Source organism: Dasypus novemcinctus, chromosome X, assembly GCF_030445035.2.
Source record: "Dasypus novemcinctus isolate mDasNov1 chromosome X, mDasNov1.1.hap2, whole genome shotgun sequence".
In the NCBI taxonomy this organism is placed as follows: domain Eukaryota; kingdom Metazoa; phylum Chordata; class Mammalia; order Cingulata; family Dasypodidae; genus Dasypus; species Dasypus novemcinctus.
Window position 1 is genome coordinate 185,412,381 of NC_080704.1, and position 20,308 is coordinate 185,432,688.

The following is a 20,308-nucleotide window of genomic DNA, read 5'->3' on the forward strand; positions in this document are numbered from 1 at the left end:
TTTTATCAACAGCAGCCCATTACAATCCTGCAAATTGCCTATTCCCCATGGCATAGGGTTCCAGAACCAACTCCCTCTCTACTCTCTGACTTAAATGTTGCTCTAGGAGCTTTGGGAGTCCTTAACACTTGTGCGTGGTGACACTATCATTCCATTACACGTAGGTAGTTCAAATCTATGGTTACAGTGAAGCTTGTGTTTCTAAAACGTTGATTATAAATCAACCAAAAAATACAGAGGTTCAGTATCTCAAACAGATCGCAGACAGCCCACTGTTTACTTTTTGGGAAAACTGATTAAGAAACTTTATTACAGAAAATGAATGCATCCAATGTCCCCAAATACATTTGTGATGAGAGCAGGCATACAAGAGACAGAGACAATAGTTGCGACATCACAGCCTTGTTCTTTCCAAAGGATAAAACGTCATTCAAAGAACTGGGAGAGGGGATTAGGAGAGAGGTGGTTAGAGAAAGCAGGTCCTATCCTTGTGAAGAGAAAGACTAACAGGTTGGCCTCGCAAGAACGCCACATGCTTCAGGCTGAGAAACCCACTAGGTCGTAAGCCTTGGGCAGTGAAACCAGAGAAGCCAGAGTGGCATTCCATTAAGAGCAGCAATCCAGTGATCCGGGCAGAGAATCTCGGAGAAGTGGTCTTGTGGCAAGCAGCTAATGGGCCCAGCAGCCTCGACTTGAATCTCTTTAGAAGTAAAGCCCTGCTGAATCAAAGACCACCTGTTTAAGTAGTGCAGGAGCACAAAAGGCAGGTACCCTCTTGCAGCCTTTGCCCTCCCACAGTTGGCATGCCTAAATACAGCCCAATGAAACCCCTCCCTTCAGGGTGCAGGTTGAACTTCTCCTTCCCATTGGATGAGGTTGGCCACAGCTCCAACATTTTAGCCAGGTCCATTGTGTCACAGGCAGCAGCAGCTTTAGTGCCAGGCAATGGTTGTGGGTAAGTGACAAGAGAAGGGCATGGCTGATGCATGAGGGGCCAGCCTGACACAAGGGCCCTGAGTTTGGAAATTAGCAGTTACTTTCTAGAACTAGAAAAATGGATTTAGGGCCAAAAACTCTGATGTGAGATGCCACCAAAACATCCCTGTGTGCTTCACAGCCTCAAACCTAAATGAGGGTTCATGCTAAGCAAGACCAATCCTCAGCCACACCACAGGACCCTGCATTCTGCGGACAGGTGAGACATATGTACACATCAGCCCTCACACCGGTATTTACGATCGTCCATTGCCATCCCTCCCCACAGCCTGGGCAAAACGTTAAAACCAGCCAACACAAAATAACCACAGAAACATGAACTGAGCCTCTTCCAGTTTCAGAACATTGAATGATATTCTACATTGACGACGCGTGAGCTCGAATTGTGGGTAGGCCATTCTGTCTTGCGTGACGCACTTTAGTGCTTAGAAAGCATTGATGCCCTGATCCCATCAGCCTGCCCTGCAGCTCAGGTGCACCGAGACAGCCTGTAACAGGAGCCACGGCACCCTTCCTTGGGGCCTTTGGAAGAAACCTGGACGCTGCTCCCTACACCCACTGCACCTACTCACTGCCAGTGGAGTCCAGGAGACAAAGCTCAAGACTTCCTCACAATACTGAGCAGGACAACCAAATAACATGCTGTTCCCTGTGCTGGGGGAGGGGGAGCTGGATGCAACAGGACTGTTCCACAGTTGAGTAATGCATTTGGACCCACAACACGGGGGAAGGGGCCAAAATTTAAATCTGGGCAGTCACCAGCCTTGGTCCTACCCACCCACGTTCCTGCAGCTTTCAAAGGCTGTGAAACCCTGCCCAGGTTCGGTCACCTTAGCTCCTACATTCAATAGTTTAGGCTTCACCTAACTCCAGACACAAAATTCCCCAAGAGCTTTGAGTACCCAGCTCTTTCCTTCATCTCCATCCTAAATTAAGCTAAGCTGGCCTCCTTACGTAAGAGTTCACGGATTGCCAATACAATGCCAGTCTTCCAATACAATGGCTGCGGTGGGTTGTTCTACTGCTAGGACTGCTGTGAGTCAGAAATTTAGACTGTCACAGAGAACAGTTTGAAAAATGTAATACTGTTTTATTTAACTTCAAAAACATTTCAGCATTCTAAACATACAAAAAAATAACAGAATGTTGTAAATTGTGTTTAAGTACAGAAGAAGGTTCTTGAACTTTGATGCGGCAGCTCTTCACTTTGCTGACAATGAAGTTTCTAGTTTGTTTAAGAGCAAACAGTTTCAAAACTACTGCACTTAACTAAAAAAAATCCAAACACTTTTCATGCCAGCTGATCCCCCCACCCCTTTCCCACAGCTACGATGGCAGCAAAATGCTATGTCACTATATACAGAAACAAGACAACCTGAAGCTAAATGGATGCCACTGCAGTGTCAACAGGTCCAGCTTCCCAGTGCACACCCGAGCCGCCGCCCCGCCAAAGGCATTGCCGCCACTGCTTCAACGCCGAGCACGGACCATCCAAGAAGTTCCCTCATTGCGTTCATTTTTACAAACTATAGATATGTACAGTTGATAACAGGATTTCTAGCCAAAAACCATAGTGAACAACACCTTACAAATTAAAGAACAAACAAACAAAAAAAATGCCAGGAACATCTTTAAATGCCTTGCCACACCAACAGCAAAGTGCACAGAGTGAGGAGAACACGAGAGTGCCTTTTCATTTTAAAAATGTTTGGAAATATGTACAACTTTGATACAGTTTCAGGGTGCTCCCAACACCCATGGCCACTTCATGTAAACCACTGACAATTTCTAGAGCACTTTGAGAGACTACAATATGATGATGATCCAATTTTGTCATTAAACCTAATGAGGGCAACAGACACGGCTCCAATAAGAGACGTGTCCGTGACGGCGCTCCCCTACTCTAAGGTATTCACAAGGAGACAGATCAACAGTTTTTTTATTCATCCTCCTCCTCCTCCTCCTCCTCCTCTTCTTCCTCCTCCTCCTCTTCATCTTCCTCTTCCACCTTTTTCCGGGCAACTTTAGCAGGACCCTTTGCGCCATCAAACTTCCCTTTAGACTTATAGTCGGCGACATCCTAGAAGGAACAAGGACACATTCCAAATGAAGAGACACGCTCCCCTGCTGTGGACATTCACCTACAGCTGTTTTAACAAAAGGTAGAAAATCGACTTGCTGACCCAGTCTCAGCATAAGAAAACAGGCATTGAAAACAAGAGAGTAAGAGAGGGTTGGTATATTTCCAGTATTTGCATCTGTAATACAAACTTGGTTCTTAGTCATCTGAATGTTCATGCGTGCAGTTTAAGTCACATTAATAGCATTACCACACCCTCCCATTGGAAAAGTCAGCAACTAGCGCTTCACCCATTGCATCTCAAGTTAGCAAATGTTTGTTTTCCAACAGCAGGCGAAAACTTTTAAAGCCAGGCACGCACCCCACAACCACCAATCCCAAGGGCAATTGCGAGGTACCAGGCAGCGCCAAAGTGAGCCAGGCACACCACCATCCACCTTACCTTCTCATACTTCTCCTTCAGCTTCGCCGCTTTGTTGTTGTAAGGCTGCTTTTCACTGTCACTCAGGTTGTTCCACATCTCACCCAGCTTTTTGGCCACGTCTCCGATAGAGATGCCAGGGTTGGTAGATTTGATCTTGGGGCGGAATTCTGAACAGAACAGGAAGAATCCAGACCTTGGGAAAACGAATGGTACAAATTAGAGAAGCCACAAGCACATGAGTTTTTAAGGGTTGAATTCCAATGCTCTTGAATCCGCATATATCCTAACCTCTAAAACGAGAAGCAAGGTTCAGCTTCTCCCTAGAGTGGAGAAAGTTATCAAGAGATACCATATACAAGGTTTTGAAGTTGTAGACTTCCTGTAGAAGATCTACCTAACGACCCCGACACCCAGTCCAAGAGGGCATAGGCACCCCCCATCTTCCTCAGGTGCTGTTGAGATATCATGACATTCTACAGGTAAAGAATCTTATCTTTTAAAAAGTCTTTCAAGCAAAGAAAGCTCCTGTTTTCCCAAATCCTCTCATCACTTACGGTGGCCGTTTGGGGGCATTAGGATCCTTCTTCTTCTTGCCTCCCTTAGCTGGTCCATAATCCTTCATTTCCCGATCATAGCGTACTTTGTCTGCCTTTGCCATCTCATCAAATTTCGACTTCTCCTTACCAGACATTGTCTGCAAAGAACAGAACATGTGAAAATTCCTCAATGCACATAGCATGTACCTGCTCAGTTGTTGTGTAATTGGATTAAAGTGACAGTTGAGTCAACTGCTTGCAAAAGCTGAAGGCCTTAAAACCCTTGTAGAGCCTTTAACAAAAAAATTTCAGAAGCACCCACAGAAGTCGTCTAAAGACATGCAAGCTGTGCCTAAGTGAATAAGCAGAAAAGGCCAGGCACTTGGGGCTACCAGGTGTGAAATGCAACTAGCTGGAAGAATACAAAATAAAAATACCTTCCACCTCTCAGAGCACTTCTTGGAAAACTCTGCAAAATTGACAGGGACCTCGGGATTTTTCTTCTTATGTTCCTCTCGGCACGTCTGTACAAAGAAGGCATAAGCAGACATCTTGCCCTTTGGTTTCTTGGGGTCACCTTTAGCCATCCTGACTGTAAAAGATGGAAGGGAGAAAAAGGAGGGAGAAAATCAAGAATAGAACACAACTACAATAGAGACCAAAGCAGGACAAAATTGAAAAGGAAGTTTGCCCTTAGGATGCCCCCAGATGCCTGACTTCTGTTGGAGGCAGGCACACTGGGGCTGAAATCTGCTTCACTGACGCTTGTCATTTAACTTTTGACCAGCATGAAGTGCGCTGGTTTGTGATTTACTTCTCAAGTTCTCCAAATGGAACCAGCGCAGGAGGGAGGGGTTTCAGCACCATGTCCCGGTTAGCAAGCACCACATTTGGGAAATCATCACCACCGCAGGTGCTAGCGGAAACCAGCCCTGTTTGTGGAGCGATTAGCTGAGTTAGGGGGCGGGGATACAGAGCTTCAAATCGATGGCTTAAGGCTAGCTGGTCGGCCCTTTAACTCCAAAGCAAACAAAATGTCACCGCTGCTTAACGCAGGCTCGAAAACAGGAGAGCTGTGAAGAGGGAACCGTTTGAATTCTCAATCCTGTCGATGCGTTTGTGGCTTACACAAATGGCTTTTGCGAGAGGGATGAGCTGAAAAGTGAGCCGGCGTCCCCTGTACTCTCAGTTCAAATCCGTCACTTCGTCACTATGGAAAGGGGGAGGGACACCACCAGGGCTAGTCTGGCTCATCTGTAAAGCGGAATGCACATCCAGCCAGTAACACTTTCTCCAAAGTTTCCAAATAAAAATGCAGCTGTGGCGTGTCATCGTCCCTGTCCCACCCCCCAGCTTCCCGCCATCTTTTCCTTTCCCCACACCCAAGGTCATCATGTAAAACTCAAGCGTTCCCCTTGGCAGCGACAGCACGAGCTGCTGCGCTAGGGCCCGCGGCCGCGGGCTGGGGCGCAGGGTAGCCAGAGCCGCCTGGGGCCTCCCTAGCCGGCACTGGGGCACCGGACGCCCGTAATTCACCTTCCATTTTGTCAGAAGCTTCCTGATGAAAGAAAGTGCCCCTGAAATCGGCCGCCGCCACCCCCTGGCGGCGCGCGGGGCGGGGGCTGGGGGCGGCGGCGGCGCGCGGGGGACGCGGGGCCCGGCCGGCGGCGGCGGCGGCACACGCCGCGCTGCCAGCTCCGCTCGCTAAGATGGCTGATCCGCGCGGCCGGCGCAGGCGGCGGCGGCGGCGAACAAAGCGGCCCGGGCCCCGCCGCCCGCCTCCCCGCCCGCCCGCCGGCCCCCGCCCCGCGCGCCCGCCCGGGGACGCGGGGCGCGGGGCCGCGGGCTGGCCCCCTCCCCCCGCGCCGGGCACCCTCGGCGGGATAACAAAGGCGCCCGTGCAGCCATGACGCGCGGCCGCGCTGGGGCCCGCGGCGGCACCCCCGGCCCTCCCCGTCGCCCGCCGTCCCCGGGCCGAGGCTGGAGCCCGCTGCCCGCCACCCAGGGCCGCGCCGGCCACGTTCGCGGCGGCTGCGGGCCCGGGCGCGCCGGGAAGCGAGCGGCGCGTGGGGGCCCTGGGGCGCCCCTCCCTGGGCCGCCGGCCGGGCGCCCCCCCCAGCAGCGCGCGGCCCGCGGGCCCGCCCGGTCGCCAAGTTTGCCAGCCTCGCGGCCCCGGCCGCTGCCGTCGCGGACCCCAGGCCGCCGCCTGCCGCCCCGGCTCGCGGCCCGCGCCCGCCCCCGGCCCCGGAGGGCCCCGTGCGAGAGGCTGAGCCCGACGGCGGCCGCGCGGGCGGCGGCAAAGTTGCAGGGCCAGGAGCGCGGCCCGTTTCCAGAGCCCGCGGGCGCGGGCCGGGCGGCGGCGGCGGCGCGGAGCTCGGGCGGGCGGGCGCGGGCGGCGGGCGGGCGGCCGGAGCGTACCTGTATTGTTCGCCGGTCTGGGCAGCGCAGGGCACGACGCGCGGCTCGGCGCTCTCAGCCTCGCGCTAGCTGCCTCCCCGAGAGCCGCCTGATTGGCCAGCGGGCACCGCCGTTTAAAACAGCCTCCTCGCCCGGCCATTGGCTGCTCGCCTCATGCATATTAAGCAGGCGCCCGCGCCGATTGGGCGCGGCCGCCGGGCTCGTTCATTCAAACTGAACAACCCGCCGGCTGTGGCCGCCCAGGCCGCGGCCGGGAACCCACGACCCTCCCGGCCCGCTCCGCTCCGCCAGGCGAGCGCCTCCAAGGGCGCTGGGCGAGGGACCCCGCGAGTCCGGCCGTCCGGGGCTGACCGGCGACGGCTGACGCTTCGCCCCGGCGGGGCCCCTGCTCGCCTCGCTCCAGCGGCCGAGAGCGGCGGCTCCCCGGCGGCGTCCCCGGGTGGCGGCCCTCGGCCCCCGCTCCCCGTCCACCGAGGGCCGGCTCGGTTCCTGCGGACCCAGCCGGCTGCGATACGCAGTTTCCACTCGCTGCCAGAGAGCGAGCCGACCTCCCGCTCCCAGGCTCTACTGGTCCCTACAGTTGCGGAAACCGCGGCCTCAAGGGGCTAGAGGAGAAATTGTGGTTTTGTGGTCAGGGAGTAAAAATAACATCGGTCTCTCCGATACTGCCCCGGCTCCGACCCTCATTCCTTCTGTTCTCGTAACACACCCTCTGGAGGGGAAGAAACGCTCTTGGAATGAATGAGTGGATGAGATTGGACTTGGTCTCGACTGTGCCCCTGGCTGGTGGTAGGCAGGATTCCGGCGAAGGTTTTCAAAGTGGGAGGAGGCAGTGTCACCCCTCTGGGGAGCTTTGGAAAATCTGCGGGGACTTTGGTTGCCCCATGACCCAGAGGGGCCCCGAATCATCACGTCGTGAGGGTTTTTTCTATCGAGAGTCCCCTTTCCAAAGCACTTAGCAATGTCTAAGACAGCCAGCTCTTATGATTATCACGTTTAGAAATGGGACCACCAGAAGGTGACACTTTTCCCAATGCTGTTTCTAGAAAAGGTGGCTGAGTTGGAGGTGTGCAAGGGAGCTGGTCTCCCAGGTTTCTAAGCAAGTGCCCACCTGCTTAATATGCTGCTCTCTTCCAGGCCCCCACCCCCATCTTGCCCATGTGCCTGAGCCCCTGCAGTTGGATCCCATCCAGACCCACAAGCAAAATGGTTCTGCTTTTGACAAGGTCTCAGGTCTCCATCCCAGGTTCCCAGTCTACAGAATCGCAGGCAGGGACATTAAGGTCCCTTTGTCTAATCCTCTGCTCTGTTAGTACCAGCCATGTCATGGCCCCCCTTCTTCTTGCACACCTCCCTTCTTGGCTGTCCCCTGTCCGTTCCATCTCTGGCCTACTGTGCTGGGAAATTCCTTCCCCTGAGCAGAAACCTCTCTCTCCCACCTTCCCACCCCTCACCTTCCTCCTCATCCTTGGTGTCACAATGCTGTGCACAGTCCAATCCCTCACCTTTCAGAGATGTGATGGCAGGCCAGATATTTGTTCCCAAGCAGACAGCCCCAGCTTCTTCCACAGTCAGGTTCTCAGGACCCGACCTGCCCAGGCCTCTCTCTCTTCCCCTGACTCCACCCTGCCCTGAAGGGAGCACGGGTCCCACGTGGGATCTACCAGCACCTTCCCTCTGCCAGGCTCAAGGCCTTTCTAGGCAAGGAGGCAAGATGGGGTGCCAGACAGGACAGGGATGTGCCTCTGGTCCAGCTACTGCTGGCATCCTGGCCACACTCGGCAGCCGCACTTATCACCTGGCAGCCACTGTGGGTAGGTGAACCAAAGTGGGAGTAGGCCACACTGTCACGCTGGACACACACGCAGGGGTTCTCTGAAGCCACAGCTTGAAGGCAGAAGCAGAGAAATAAGAGCATCTCTGAGCTAGAAGAGCCCTCTCGGCAACCAGAGTCCAACCACCCCCAAGGCCAGGCTTCCCTGCCCACCACCACAGCCCAGCCAATTGGTCTCACATTTCCACACACAAACTTTGAATGATGAAAGGCTTCTTCTTCTTCTTCGGAAGCAGCTCCATCTCTACCCGTGGGAAAGCTCCTCCTTCAATCCAGCTGAAGCACTTGGCCTGAAGCTCAAGCCTGCGGTCCTCGGAACCTCACCAAACTTGACTGTGACATCACCGAAAGCATCAGAGATCTGAGGACGGTTACCATGGTTCCCTGCTCCTGCCCCCACAAACACACACACCACCCCAGTCACTGAGTTGAATCTTCTGGAGGCTCCTTATCCCTGGTTCCTTCCCCATGGGCCTTGGGACTGAGCCTCCTCCCTCAGTGGAACCATCTCATAATTCACTCACACCTACATGTATTGAATGCCTACTAACAAATAGCCCAGGGAGATGAGGGCACAGGCGGCTGGGCTTAAGGAAGGGACCCACCAGTGGCTTTGAAGTCTGTCACTGAATTCCCAGTGTGCCCTCTGTCAAGTCACCTCCACCTCCCCTGTCATCTTTTCCACCCTGGCCACTGCCAGATGGTAGTTAGGGATGGCTGAATGAAAGTGGTCTGGTTGCCACCAAAGGTTGCCCAGGATCAGGGCCTTCAGACCAGCCTGGAAGGTGAAAAAGTGACAGAAAAACAGGGGTGCTTGGGCACTACCTGGACTCGGGTACACCAAAGCAACCTGCCTCCTCTGTGACTTGGCCAAAGTGGTAGGGACTTTGGGCCTCCCTGAAAAGCACTTGAATCACATCAGTCACCATGGAGGCCCAGCATTGGGTAGAGCCCCTCCACACAGGAGAACCCCAACCCAGAATCCCTCAAGCCACCTGGAGAAGTTATGAACACTTTGAAAGGAGAAAGGAAATAGGACAAAGTATGGCAAAAGCTATTTAAAGAGGTTTTCAGTTCCTGTCAGTTCAAGGTCCCTGAACGATTAAGAGGGATCCTCATTCTTGCCTAAGTTGAAAGCCTGGCACCGTGCCCACCCCACCCCAGGACCCCTAAGGCCTCCCTTGGGGACCCAGGGCGTAAGGCTTAGGTCAACCTCCATACACTTTTTTTAAGTGTACAACTGAGTGACTAATTACATTCACAATCTTGTGCTACCATCATCTTCATCTATTACCAAAAGGTTTCATCACCCCAAAGAGAAGCTGTATACCCACTGAAGAGTAGCTCCCCATCTCCTCCACCCCCACGCCCTCTGGTAACCTCCGATCTGTCTCTGGGAGTCTGCCTGTTCTAATTATTTCGTGCCACTGATATCACACAATATTTGTCTTTTCTGTCTGGCTTATTTCACTCAACATGATGTCTTCTCCATGCATCAGAACGCCATTCATTTTTAGGGCTGAATAAAAAAAATACATTGTATTTTATGTATCCATTCATCTGTTGATGGACACTTGGCAGTTGTAAATAAAACCGCTATGAACATTAGTGTGCAAATATCTGTTCAAGTCCCTGCTTTCAATTCTTTTTGGTATCTTCCTAGAAGTGGGCTTGCTGGATCATGTGCTAATTCTGTCCTTAACCAAAGGAAGTCCAGCCAGAGCGGCTACCTGGGCTGGGGTGGACCAGGACCCATCCAATCATTTTAAATATGTGATGGAAACTTGCTGGGAGGATCCTACATTGAAGAAAGACCTTTCCCGAGCCTTCGTCGGTTGTGACCTTCACAGATCGGGAGTCTAACAACTAGCCTCCAGGCCTTCCCACGGCCCTGGCCCCACCCTGTTCTCCCGGAAGTGACCGGGGCACGGCCGGGAGCCTCCTGGGGCCGCCCCTTGGCCCTCCCGTGACCCCCTGGTCCCTCCCCCTCGCTCCTGGCTGGGAATCGCAGGCGGAGGGGGCTGGGGTCGGCCACGCTGTAGCCTCGATCCGTGGAGCAGCCGGGCTGGGGCGCAGCGTCGAGGCCCTGCAGCCCAGCCTCCTCACGGCCCAGTGGGTCCCAGGCCCACCTGAGGTCTTGGCTGTGGGTCCAGGGGAGAGGGGGGAGGGCCAGGTTCCGAAGGGCCCGGCTGGGGCGGCGGGGCACCCCAAGCCCCTAGTCCCCTCCGCCTGGGCTGGGGGCCAGGCGGCCTCCCCGAGCCAGCGCGCCGCAGCAGGCCCCGCGGCCGCCGGGCGCGTCGGCCTGACCGCGGCCTCTTCGGCCGAGGACGTGGCGAGCGGGACGTGGGCCCACAAGCGGAAGGGCCCCGCGTTGGCCTCTTCACCCTCACCCCGCGGCCTGGCGCGAATTCAAGCCTAATCCACGGGAGCTGACGGAGCGCCAAGGACGGCCACGGCGGGGAGCGGGGAGGGAAATGTAGCAGCCCTGAGCTCCCCGGCTCGGGAGCGGGGCTCCCCCAGCTGGCCCCAACCCAGGCCCCCGAAGAGCCCCGTTGCCCTGCCACGGCTTCTCCCATCGCGGCGAGGACGGGCACCCCATTCTCCCGACCCCGGGCCCTGAGTGTGGCCCCCTCCGGCCTCCCCTTCCATCTCAATGCCCAGCTGGGCCGGCCTTCTCACCTTTGCCTCCCTGGCCCTACTCCCTCTGGCTCATCCATGCCGCTTCCTCTGCCTTAGCCCCCCTTTGCGCCCAGTGCCCAGGCAACTACTACCACCCCCACACCTCAGACTGCCCCCTTCAGGGAAGCCCCCTGACTTCCCCAGGCCGCCTCTTCCCTTCTCCCTCCCATCCCCTTCCTTGGGGCACTTTTCCCAGCAGTCATCTGGTCACTCTTTGTGGGATTACTTGTCTGCCCGTGACCACCAGTTTGGTGTCTGGCAGGGCTTCCCAGCAACCACCAGGAGGCCTGGCAGCCAGGAGATTCTCAGAAATAGCTGCTGATTGAAGGAAAGCCTGAGCTAGTGAAGGAGGCTAGGCGTGGTGGGCACACCCCTTCACACCAAAGCAAGCAGCCCTTTTCTTGAGCTTGTGGTCTGTTTGATCCAGACACCAAAGAGTAGAGCTAGACAAGTGCCAGTTCCACAAAGGACTGAATTAAGCCCAGCAGGGGCTTTGCTTCCCAAGTATATACCTCCTTCCTAGAGCGGCCCCGAGGATGCTCCCCCTTGCCTACCTGAGGGCGGGGTGCAGAGCTGGGGCGCTGGAGGGAGGAGCCACACCGGAAACACCCTGGCTCTTTATTTCTGAGCTCTAGAGCCCTGCTGTTGATTGCAGCACTCACAAGGGCCTTGGCCCTTGCAAAGCAAGCTGGGAAGGCCCAAGAGCACCTGGATCCCTCTCCTAAAGCCATTTGGAGGGTCGGGAGCCAGGCAGGCAGGGGCGGCAGTGTGGTGTGGTGGGTAAGAGCAGGAGCCACTCTGCCAGGGCTGGAATCCATGCTCTGCCACTTGCCAGCTGTGCCACTCAGACAAATGACTTCTTCTCTCTGTGCTCCAGGTTCTCCATCGGTAAAATGAGCACAGCGATATTACCCACCTCAGAAGTTGTTGTGGAGATTAAACAAATTGTACGTATAAAGCCCTTAAGGCAATGCCTGGCAGAAAACTTGCACTCAGGAAGAGTTCACTGTTCTAATGGGGTCTCTGTGGCCTGCCATGAGCTTCACAAGGCCTGGATTTTCAATCACCAGTCCCCTCCGGTGCTTCCCAGACACTAGAAGAGAGCAATTTATATGTGCCCAGTGAATATTTGCTGAATGAATGAGGAATGATGCTCTGACAACTGTGGTTTTGTCGTGAGGTGGAAAGCTATGTTTGCATTCATAAACTGATGTCCTTTTTTTCTTATGGCCTTCTGTGGGTAATCCTTTCAAATGCTTCTGGGCAGCTTTTACAATATGGTGAGCCTTGCAGATAAACCTGTCTGGAGTAGTTTCAAGCAAAGCCTTTTATTATTTTTTACATGATTTATCTAGATTATCATCTCAACTTTCCACTTACTTTTGGTTATGTTTGTACCTGGCCTGCGCAATCACTGGTTACCAGAGAAAAGGGCACTCAGGTCAAGTGATAAGGGACTAAAAACAAACTCCAAAGGCCCAAGGCAGATCAGAGACCATAACGATAATGATAGTGATGATGGACAGTGATGAAACCTTGTGTTTTGTTCCTTAACAGTTTACAAGGTGCTTGCATGTCTGACCTGCCCCTCACAATGGCCCTGTGAGGTATTTTGGCGTATTTTAGAAAAAAACTAAAGGCCAGAGAGAGAGGAAGTGTTTTGCCCAATGGCACCCAGCCATCAACGGTAGAGTTGGGACTAAAACCAACATCTCCTGCCTCTCAGCCTGTTCAACAGACTTTACCACCCCATTGTTTTCAGTGGGCAAACAAACGAGGAGCAGATTGACTTTACAGAGGTCATTTCCTGTGTCAATGACCATCCAAGACTCATCTGCCTGCCAGCAGCCATGGAGAGCAGGGTGGCAAAGGTCAAAGGGTCTGACCGCGACTGCTGAGGTCGCCAGGTGAATGATCTACCAGAACCTCCCCCCCAGGGCATCCCAAAGCAAACCCGGAGAATGGCACTATCATCCACCCAGCATCCTGCGTCTCTCCCCCGTCTTCCATATTTCCTTGTCATCGCCAAATCATGTGGATTCCACCTCCTGAACATCTCCCAAATCCAGCTGCTTCTCACCACCTCCTGCTACCGATCCATGCTAGTCTCTCCCCGAACAGGTCTCCCTGCTTAACCTCTTATATCAGCAACTGGAGGGACCTTTTTCAAGTGTACATTTCTACCTTGTCACTACTCAGCTTAAAATCCCTTCTTGACCCCCTGTAACCTTGAGACAAAGCCATGGAAACTCCAATAAAGATCCGGTTTTACGAAGTTCTGATCCATGTGATAACATGGATGAGACCTGAAGACATCACGGTGAGTGAAATAAGCCAGATATAAAAGGACAAATGATCTCACTGATGTCAACTAATTAGAATAAGCCAACTCACAGAGCCAGAATCTAGAACATAGGTGTATTAGTCAGCCAAAGGGGTGCTGATGCAAAATACCAGAAATGGGTTGGTTCTTATAAAGGGTATTTATTTGGGGTAGGAGCTTACAGATCCCAGGCCATAAAGCATAAGTTACTTCCCTCACCAAAGTCTATTTTCACGTGTTGGAGCAAGATGGCTGCTGACATCTGCCAGGGTTCAGGCTTCCTGCGTTCCTCCCTTCCTGGGGCTGGCTTCTCTTTCCTCTGTGAGCTTACTTCCTGGAGCTCCAGCTTAAGGCCTCAGCATCAAACTCCAACATCAAAACTCCAACATCAAAAATCCTTAACTCTGTCCTTTGCCATGTCTTTTATCCTACTGCCACAGGAGCTTTACTTGAGTAATCAGTAAACCTATGAGTCCAATATAATCTAATATGCCCAGAGGAAAAGACCAGTTTACAAACATCATCCAATATTTCTTTTTGGAATTCATCAATAATATCAAACTGCTACAATAGGTTACCAGCAACAGGGTGTGGATGGGGAATGGGAAGTTAGGGCTTCAAATGTACAGAGTTTCTATTGGATGATGGAAAGCTTTGGTAATGGATGGTGGTGATGGAAGCACAACATTGTGAACATAGTTAACGCTGCTGAATTATATATCCAAATGGGTCTCGAGGGAGAAATTTTAGGTTGTATATATATATCCTAAAATTAAAATTAAAAAGCAAAAGATCTGATTCTAGCCAGTTTCCTGTCACCATTCTCTACCCACACCCTGATGCATCACCCAAGTGGAGACCCTGTGACCCACCTGGACACTTTCCTGCCTCCAAGCATTTCGCTCACAGGATTCCTCAGGGCGGGGGCCCTTTCCCCTCTATCTCTATGGGGATTCTGTTAATTCTCCCATCTCAAAAACCACCTTCTTCCTGAGGCTCCCTTGATCCCAGTGCCCACCTCGGATTGGAATTGACCATCACAGGCCAATGCAGCACTTGACTAGCACCTGCGCAGAAGCTTGGAGCACCCCCAGGGTTGGACCACCTCTCACACCTTCTCCAGACCGTGCCATGCCTAGTCCCGACTAGGTCCTTAGAGCAACACGTGAACAGAATTGTATCAGCTCCTTGGTGTTCAGGGATGAGGGGTGGCATCCTTTGGTCATAAGCACAGCAACCTAAAAGCTATGGGGATAAAACAAGGGTGGGGTCCTCTGATGGCCTCTGGGAAGTGCCTCCCCTAGCTCTTTGGAATTGGGTGATGGTGATAACTACGATGACAAGGCAGGGATATACAGGAATCCAGCTTCTGGTTTTGGGGGATCCAGAGAGACGAGAGGGGCAAATGATGCATGATCTTCTCTCTTCTAGAGCTCACTCCATTAACATGGTCTGTGCCTGTGATTATGTGATGAGCACAGCATACATCACTAGCTAACTTAAATACTGATGATGGAGTTTCAAATCACCTTTGAGCAGGCCAGAAGTGTGACACCCTATAAATGCTAGGACTTTACAGGTGGAAGGACCACTAGCATCTAGTGTGAACTTTTCCATTCCTACATGGCAAACGCAGTCTCAGAGAGGACCAGGAGCTGGCTCAAGGTCACACGGAGTGTTAGTGGCAGAGCTGGACCTGGCCTCCAGGGCTTCTGCTTCCCCACCTAGGGGTCTACCCAGTGCCCCACAGTGCCTGCCTCTGTCACCAAAATGGGGACTGCAAAGCTTCAGATTCTTTGGAAGTGGAGGTGGGCCCTAAATAGGCATATAATTCTCTGGGAAAGGAAATGGAAGTCAAGGGTGAGAAAATTAATTGAAGCCTGAGAGAGAAGTGTATGCGACCTCCCGCCACCCCACCTGCCCTCTTCCCCAGCAAAGCCACTCCCTGGTGATGGTGCTGTCCCTTTTGTCTTGAGTGTGTGAACCGGCCCTTGGAATGTACCATGCTGTCCCTCCCTCCAAAGGCATGGAGTTGGAGAGACCCCTCTCAAGTCCTGCTGTTGGAGTCACACTTTCCCCAAGCCTCCTGGTGGAGTACATCCTTGTGAGGACATAAAATTGTACTGAGGAGGATGTGGTGGGTGGAGAGGTCAGGAGTGCAGGCTTTGGAGGCAGAGAGACCTGGGTTCAAGTCTCAGTTCTGTCGCTTACTAGCCAAGCATCCCGCACCCGGTTGTGGAAGCTCTCTGTGCCTTCGTTTTCTCATTGATAAAATGAGTCTGATAATACCCACCTCATGGGGTTGTTGTGGAGATGCAAGGGGATTATCTACAGAGGGTATTCAGCCTGGTCTGGGCCCATGGAAAGCACGCTATTAATGTGATAGTCTTTAAGATGAAAGTATTTGTGATCTTTTTAAATTATTTCTTTATACTTTTCGACAATGAGCAGGGATTATTTTTTTAAGGAGGTACCAGGGACTGAACCTGGGACCTCGTACATAGGAAGCAGGCACTCAAACCACTGAGCTACACCTGCTCCCCAGGGATACTTTTATGATCAGTAAAAAAAAAAAGAGTATAAAGGGGAAAGCTCTCCTTGCAACAAAGCAGTTTCCAAACAGATCCTTGAAGGCTCTTCTAGAGGCTTCCTGGGTGCCCACCATCATCAGAGAGTGGACGGATGTTGCTGGTCATGGGGCAAAGGAAAGAACCCAGGCCAGGGAGCAGATACCAGGACCTGTGGTCCTAACACTTGGTGTGTCTCTTTGCATTGCCTCATGGCTCTTCATGGCCCATGGTACCTTCTGGAAGCAAGGCCAAGCAAAGCAAAACCAACACATGATTTCCATTTGGACCTTTATAGGCAAGGAAAACATCACAGGTCAGGTGGGCTCTCAGATGTAGACTCTTTCATCATGAGGGAATTAAATTTGGGTTCCCTAACCCTCAATGTAAAGAAAAGTAATGCTGTTTTTTGGTTCTTTTTTTTTTTAAAGATTTATTTATTTATTTCTCTCCCCTCCCCCCCCCACCCCAGTTGTCTGTTCTCTGTGTCTATTTGCTGTGTCTTCTTTGTCTGCTTCTGTTGTCAGCAGCACGGGAATCTGTGTTTCTTTTTGTTGCATCATCTCGTTGTGTCAGCACTCCGTGTGTGCAGCGCCATTCCTGGGCAGGCTGCACTTTCTTTCGCGCTGGGCGGCTCTCCTTACAGAGCGCACTACTTGCGTGTGGAGCTCCCCCACGCGGGGACACCCCTGTGTGGCAGGGCACTCCTTACGCGCATCAGCTCTGTGCATGGGCCAGCTCCACACGGGCCAAGGAGGCCCGGGGTTTGAACCGTGGACCTCCCATGTGGTAGACGGACGCCCTAACCACTGGGCCAAGTCCGCCGCCCGTTCTTTGGTTCTTTAAGGCATGGGAATGTGAAGGAAGCTACTGAGAAGGGAATCTTTGGGGAAGATGCTTATTGCTGAAAGAGCTGATAAAATGGTTCCTTAAAATATATCTGCATCCTACTTGCTGACTTGCTGGAACCTGTGAATGCTACCCTAGAAGGCAAAAAAAAAAATTGCAGATTGTTTAGGTTTAGGATATTGAGGTGAGATTATTCTGGATTATGCAAGTGGGTCTGTTTTAGTTCATCAGAGTCGCTGTCACAGATAACACACAATTTAATGTGTTGGCTTAAACAACGGGAATTTACCAGTTTATGGTTTTCAGGCTAGAAAAGTCCAAAATCAAGTTATTGGCAGGGTTTGCTTTCTCCCGGAAGACTGTAGTTTACTGGTGCTGGCTGCTGGCAATCCTTGCTCTGTATTTCTGCCTCCTGTCACATGGCAATGGCCTCTCTTTTTCTAGTTCCTGTGACTACCACCTGTTCTCTTTATAAAGCCTTCAGTAATCCAGGTTAAGGCCCACTCTCATTCAGTTGGGCCACACCTTAAGTAAAAATGACATCTTTACGAGGTCCTATTTACAAATGGGTACACGCCTACAAGAACAAGCATTAAGATTAAGAACACATGTCTGTTGGGGTACATCATTCAACCTACCACAGGACTGAATGCAATCACAGGCATCCCTATAAGAGGGAGGGAGAAGGACTATTTGCCACACACACACAGGAGAAGGTGAAGTGTAGACCGAGCAGAGAGAGGTTTGAAGCCCTCCAGTCTGTGGCAATTTGTTACAGCAGCCCCAGGAAACTCATATGGGGCCCTTAGAGTTCATTTTGTCCAATGATTCACACACACTTTTAACAGCAAAATCAACGACCTTTCAAACGAAATTGTATGACAAAGCCTATAGCAACAACAGAAGAAAGCAGAGGGGCTGGAACCCCACCGTCTAGGTCTCCTCCCCCACCCCCCCATATGGCTCCTGAAGCACCTCCCAGAACTTTCCACCAATACAGTATGAAAACATGCCCCTAGTTCCAACCAGCCCATTGTCCAGAAAAGTAGAGGCTTGTTGTCCAGAGCCATTGCCTGGAGGCCTCTTGAATATTTGTGCAGAGGAAATACAGTGAGTCACCCCTGCCTGCTCTCTCACCTTCCCTGGCCTGGTTTGACTCAATCTCTGTCTCCCAAACAAACGACTAAGAATACATAGGAGTCGCTGAGATGAATTTTGTTTTCAGCACCAGTTTCTCCTTTGGACAAGGACTGCCAACGGTGTCAAATGTGGCAAGGCTCGAATGAAATATTTGTTCATCAAGAGCACAGACCTTGCACAGGCTGTTTAAAGCATCTTCAGAGTTGGAAAACCATTGCTTGATTCCCCATCTGTATTTTGAAATTTAGTCTCTTGGGTATGAGTGTAAGAGTGGTAGTGAAGAGGTGGACAGGAATGAAAAAGCAAAATTCAGCAGCTGTTGATGTACCTTAAAGTATGAATCCTTAAGTGGATCAAGGAGAGCCCAGGCAAGAACACAGCCGAATGCCACAATCAAATTTTTCTCCCCATTAGATTTGAAAATATTGAAGGTCTGTTCTGCTAAAAGGTCTTGTTAAAGATGAAGAAAAGGTTATAATAAAATATTGTTCCCTCTTTTCTCTCTGTCCTTGGGACTAACAGACAAAACATTGAAAGTCTGGTTCTCTTCTCCACTGAGCATAATCAAGATAAGATGGCATTTTCAAAGGGACCTTTACAAGAAGCTAAGGAGTCCTGATGGGACAAAAACAAACTAAAACCCTCCCTCCCAAGTGTTCTTAAAATGACTGACCATTTACCCAAGTGTTCTTAAAATGACTGACCATTTACCAAACCGAGCCCGAAGTCAGAAGATTTATATTGGCTCTTTCCAGGGCCTCTGGCCGCATTCAGGTCTCTACCACCTGATCAGGAGGCATTAGGAGAATTATTGTATCTGGAAAAACGGAGGTGAGGGTGTGTTCCAAGAATTAACAAAATGATGAGAGACATGAACCAAGAGCAACGGGTGAGCCAAAAGCCTCAGCTGTCCGCTCAAGGCTTCTGGAAGGGAGCAGATGGAAGACAACTGTCAGGCAGCAGCAAATGGTGTTCATGTGAGTCTCTTTGTTCCTTGGTGTGGCTAAGGAGGGCATCCTCCCTCCACTCTGAAGGCTGCAAGTTTCTTCCCTTCCAAAGTGGGAAGGAAAGGAAGACCAAAGCTCACTGGCTGCAAATGGGACAGCGTGCCCCACGGAAAACATGCCAAGGGGCCCGCTGTGGGCCTTTGCGGGCTAGTCATTGCTCTGATTTTCTTTTGATTTTCTTTTTCTGTTCTTTTTTTTTCAGCTTTGTTTCTTTCAACCTTCAGGTCATGACACTCCTCAGTTCATGGCATCATCATTGTACTGGGTTGAAGAGTGTTCCCCCAAATTCATGTCTGCCTAGAACCTGTGAGTGTGACCTTATTTGGAAATAGGGTCATTGCTGATGGAATCAAGGTAATATGGGGTCAGACTGGCCTAGGTTGGGCCTGATTCCAATATGTCTGGCATCCTCATAAGAAGAGGAACATTTGGACACAGAGACAGGGGAGAAGAACATGTGACAATGGAGGCAGAGATTGGAGTGCTGCGTCTACAAGCCAAGGAACGCCAAGGCTTGTCAACAACCATCAGAAGCTAGGAAAGAAGTGAGGGAGGCACCTCCCTTGGAGCCTTCAGAGAAAGCAGAGCCCAGCTGACACCTTGCTTTCTAACATCTGGCTCCAGAACTGTGAAGGAATACATTTCTGTTGTTTTAAGCCCCCCCACACACACACCAGCTTGTGGTACTATATTATAGCAGGAAGCGAAGAAACTCATCACTGCCCTATGAGGTCCCTTTCTTTTTTAATCAATCTCTCCATCCATCCAGTCCTTTTAATCCCTTTCTCCACTCGAACTGCCCTCTCGGCAGAGACACCCATTTGAGTGTGTACTCTGGCAAAATGTGTAGGATGGTGCATTGTGTATGTGTTCGTGTTTTTTCAATAAATTTAAGTGATAAATTAAGTGGAGAGCTTTGTGGGTTTTTTACTGGTTGTTTTTCCCACTTAGCCCTATGGGTGTTAGCTGCTGTGTACTCCTGAGTTGTTTACTTCTAACCACTCTTTTGTCTGTCTTTCCCTCAGGACAGGAGACCTGGGTGGCCTCCATTCCTCTATTTGCATAAGCCATGCATATGAAGAGGTCACATAATGGCCCCAACATTTATCAGGTCCTAATCTCTGGAACCTACAAACATTGCCTTACATCACAATGCAGAGGTGACTAAGTTAAAGATCTCGAGATAGGGAGACTATCCTGGATTATCTGGATAAATGCAATCACAAGTATCCTTCTAAGGGAAAGTTCAGAGGGATATTTGACACGGAGGGAGAAGGTGATGTGAAGATGGAGCAGAAAGAGACTTGAAGATTGGAGGGATGTGGCCACAAGTCAAGGAAGGCCAGTAGCCACCACCCCCCAGAAGTTCGAGGACACAGGGAATGGATTCTCCCCCAAGAGTCTGCTGACACCTTGATTTCTGCCCAGGGATACTGATTTTGGACTTGTTCCCTC

The 20,308-nt window shown here is 51.6% G+C and overlaps 1 protein-coding gene across 4 annotated transcripts; it reads right to left on the bottom strand.

Annotated features, from left to right (window-relative positions):
• Positions 1 to 275: 275 nt before the first annotated feature.
• Positions 276 to 8,545, bottom strand: HMGB3 (high mobility group box 3). 4 transcript variants are annotated; one of them, XM_058290921.2, is made up of 5 exons: positions 8,485 to 8,545; positions 4,474 to 4,628; positions 4,055 to 4,194; positions 3,519 to 3,693; positions 276 to 3,076 (listed from the first exon to the last, which is right to left on the bottom strand). In XM_058290921.2, exons 1-5 carry the CDS (start codon positions 8,528 to 8,530, stop codon positions 2,936 to 2,938), a joined length of 657 nt encoding a protein of 218 aa, XP_058146904.1. In that variant the 5' UTR covers positions 8,531 to 8,545; the 3' UTR covers positions 276 to 2,935. The 4 variants fall into 4 exon arrangements, with proteins under 4 accessions (XP_058146904.1, XP_058146906.1, XP_058146905.1 ...); XM_058290923.2 differs by having other exon boundaries at positions 8,469 to 8,538; XM_058290922.1 differs by lacking the exon at positions 8,485 to 8,545 and adding an exon at positions 6,455 to 6,538.
• Between the last annotated feature and the right edge of the window lie 11,763 nt (positions 8,546 to 20,308).

Bases quoted from the DNA above. Each gene is read 5' to 3' on its own strand.
- HMGB3 (XM_058290921.2), bottom strand. From the start codon at position 8,530: ATGGAGCTGCTTCCGAAGAAGAAGAAGAAGCCTTTCATCATTCAAA. The intron at 4,195-4,473 runs GTATTTTTATTT...TGTTCTTTGCAG, and splicing joins AGTGCTCTGAGAGGTGGAAG to ACAATGTCTGGTAAGGAGAA. The intron at 3,077-3,518 runs GTAAGGTGGATG...TGTTCCTTCTAG, and splicing joins TGAAGGAGAAGTATGAGAAG to GATGTCGCCGACTATAAGTC.